The sequence below is a fragment of the Anarrhichthys ocellatus genome, unplaced genomic scaffold, assembly GCF_004355925.1.
Source record: "Anarrhichthys ocellatus isolate YVR2014 unplaced genomic scaffold, GSC_Weel_1.0 scaffold43, whole genome shotgun sequence".
In the NCBI taxonomy this organism is placed as follows: Eukaryota; Metazoa; Chordata; class Actinopteri; order Perciformes; family Anarhichadidae; genus Anarrhichthys; species Anarrhichthys ocellatus.
The window spans coordinates 439,588-441,719 of NW_022280073.1; the positions used below are offsets into that span (position 1 = coordinate 439,588).

The 2,132-nt window shown below is 46.0% G+C and overlaps 1 protein-coding gene across 1 annotated transcript; it reads left to right on the forward strand.

Moving 5' to 3' along the window:
• The first annotated feature begins 430 nt into the window (after positions 1-430).
• On the forward strand, positions 431-1,500 carry LOC116395073 (potassium voltage-gated channel subfamily G member 4-like). Its single transcript, XM_031868605.1, has 2 exons — positions 431-507; positions 603-1,500. The coding sequence occupies exons 1-2, from the start codon at positions 497-499 to the stop codon at positions 1,498-1,500; spliced, it is 909 nt and encodes a 302-aa protein (XP_031724465.1). The 5' UTR covers positions 431-496.
• The last annotated feature ends 632 nt before the right edge of the window (positions 1,501-2,132 follow it).

A 2,132-nucleotide genomic window follows, 5' to 3' on the forward strand; every position in this document is an offset into this window, starting at 1 on the left:
GGATTGTCTTATTTCACAGTTTGTGGGTTGGTAGGCACTCCAGATAGCCAGATGTGTATACGTGCTCTGAAAAAGTGAGTTTTCATGAAGTATCCCCTTTAAGTAACCAGCTAAAACCACTCTGAATCAGAAAACTATTTATAAAATTAAAAACGTTAAAGTTGCATTTTATTATTTTTGGCCACTAGGGGGCAGTGGGACATTCTGAAGTCATAACATTTAAAACATTAGCTTATAAAGTTGTTATGGCTATGTGTTAATGAGTCATTTTAGCAAATACCGAGGCACATTAGTATTTGGGGTTGTGTTTCTGTCCACCCAATGAATGTGAGTCCAGTATCCACACTCCTTGTAGCTCATTAGCCGCTAAATGATCCACTATGTTCACCAACTGTGAACTTTGTCTGCTGTTTGCTGCTAAGTAGTGTGCAGTGGGTTTATCAGAGCGCGTTGGTTGAAAAGCTGCTTTCTGCTGCTGGAACTTGGGTTTGCTGGGATGGAAAAATGGTAAAACGCTTCATAAAGCTCAAGAAAAGATAAATATACCATCAGATACTCATCTAAAACCTTGTATGATTTGCCAATTTATTCCATAATTTCAGGTTATTTTCTTCAAATCTCCAATCAGACGCAATACTGAAACTACAGTCCAGTTCTTCTGCCAAATACCGAACCGCCACCATGGCCATGATCGGTGCTGGATTTGATGAGCACTCCTTCAGTAGCGACGAAAGTTACGAGCACGTTTACACGGACACAGAGAACTCTGCGGTCAAAGGCTTGTACTTCCAGCGTGCTCGGCTGCTCTATGGGCCGGCGGCGTTACGCCGGCGCCTCGACCCTTCCCAGCAGGCCCTCGTCAACGTGGGGGGCATTCGGTACGCCTTCCCCTGGACCACCCTGGAGGATTTCCCCAAGAGCCGCCTGAGCCGCCTGCGCCTCTGCACCACCCTGAGGGAGATAGCGGAGTTCTGCGACGACTACGACGAGATGCGGAACGAGTTCTTCTTCGACCGCGACCCGTTAGCCTTCCGGGCCATCCTCAACTTCCTGGCGAAAGGGAAGTTACGTTTGCTGCGGGAGGTGTGTAACGTGGCCCTGCACTGCGAGTTGCTGTACTGGGGCATCGACCTGGAGCAGATGGAGCCCTGCTGCCGCCACAGGGTCATCTGCACCTTGGAGGAGGTGACGGCGCACCAGCGCAAGGTGGACGAGTGGCGGGGGAGGAGGATGGCGCCGAGGACCCCGCTGGTGGACGGCAGCCTCTTCCACATGCTCGGAGAAGCGATGGAGAACCCTCATTCGGGTTTAGCGGGCAAAGTGTTGGCCTTCCTGTCCGTCATCATGGTGGTGGTCACCGTGTTAAGCCTGTGCATCGGCACCATGTCGGACCAAGAACAGGAAGAGGCCGTGGTACGTATGAACCAAAGCAATGGTCAAAATACAGCGCACTACCCAAAGTTCTGCACATTCCATCATGATTACGGTGGTCAGTCTTGACATCCTGAGCCCCCAACATGAAGGAATTATATTAAACTTCCTTTCCTTATTTGAAATTTCAGGTGAGATCAGCTTTATTGCGGTCTGTAGAAACGTAATGTTAAAATGAATACTAAATGGATACAATGCTGTCTTTCAATGACATATTTATGATCTGCTGTTGATCAAGGTAGGAGCTTGCACTGTTACGAGTTAAATATTAACCTAGAAGTGTTCAATCTTGCCTTAGCGTTATTTATTATTTATTTTTTAAGATTAGAAATATATTTGACCCACTGACATATTAAAAATGATATTCCTATTGTAAACGCTAGGCGCCGCTATCAGTCTATATGTAGATTGCTTGCATGCTCTTTCTATACCCATGAGGCTTTGCTGTAGGTTAACCTGTCATGTGAAGTCAATGCGGAAGTGCATTGAACCTGCATTCTCTCTAATGGCCATCAGGGGGCGACTCCTCTGGTTGTATAGAAGTCTATGAGAAAATGACTCTACTTCTCTCTTGATTTATTACCTCAGTAAACATTGTAAACATGAGTTTATGGTCTCAATCTCTAGTTTCAAGTCTTCTTCAATACAGCATACTGTTCATTTAGTAAATGATGGTCCATTTAGAGTCAAATAGACCATAA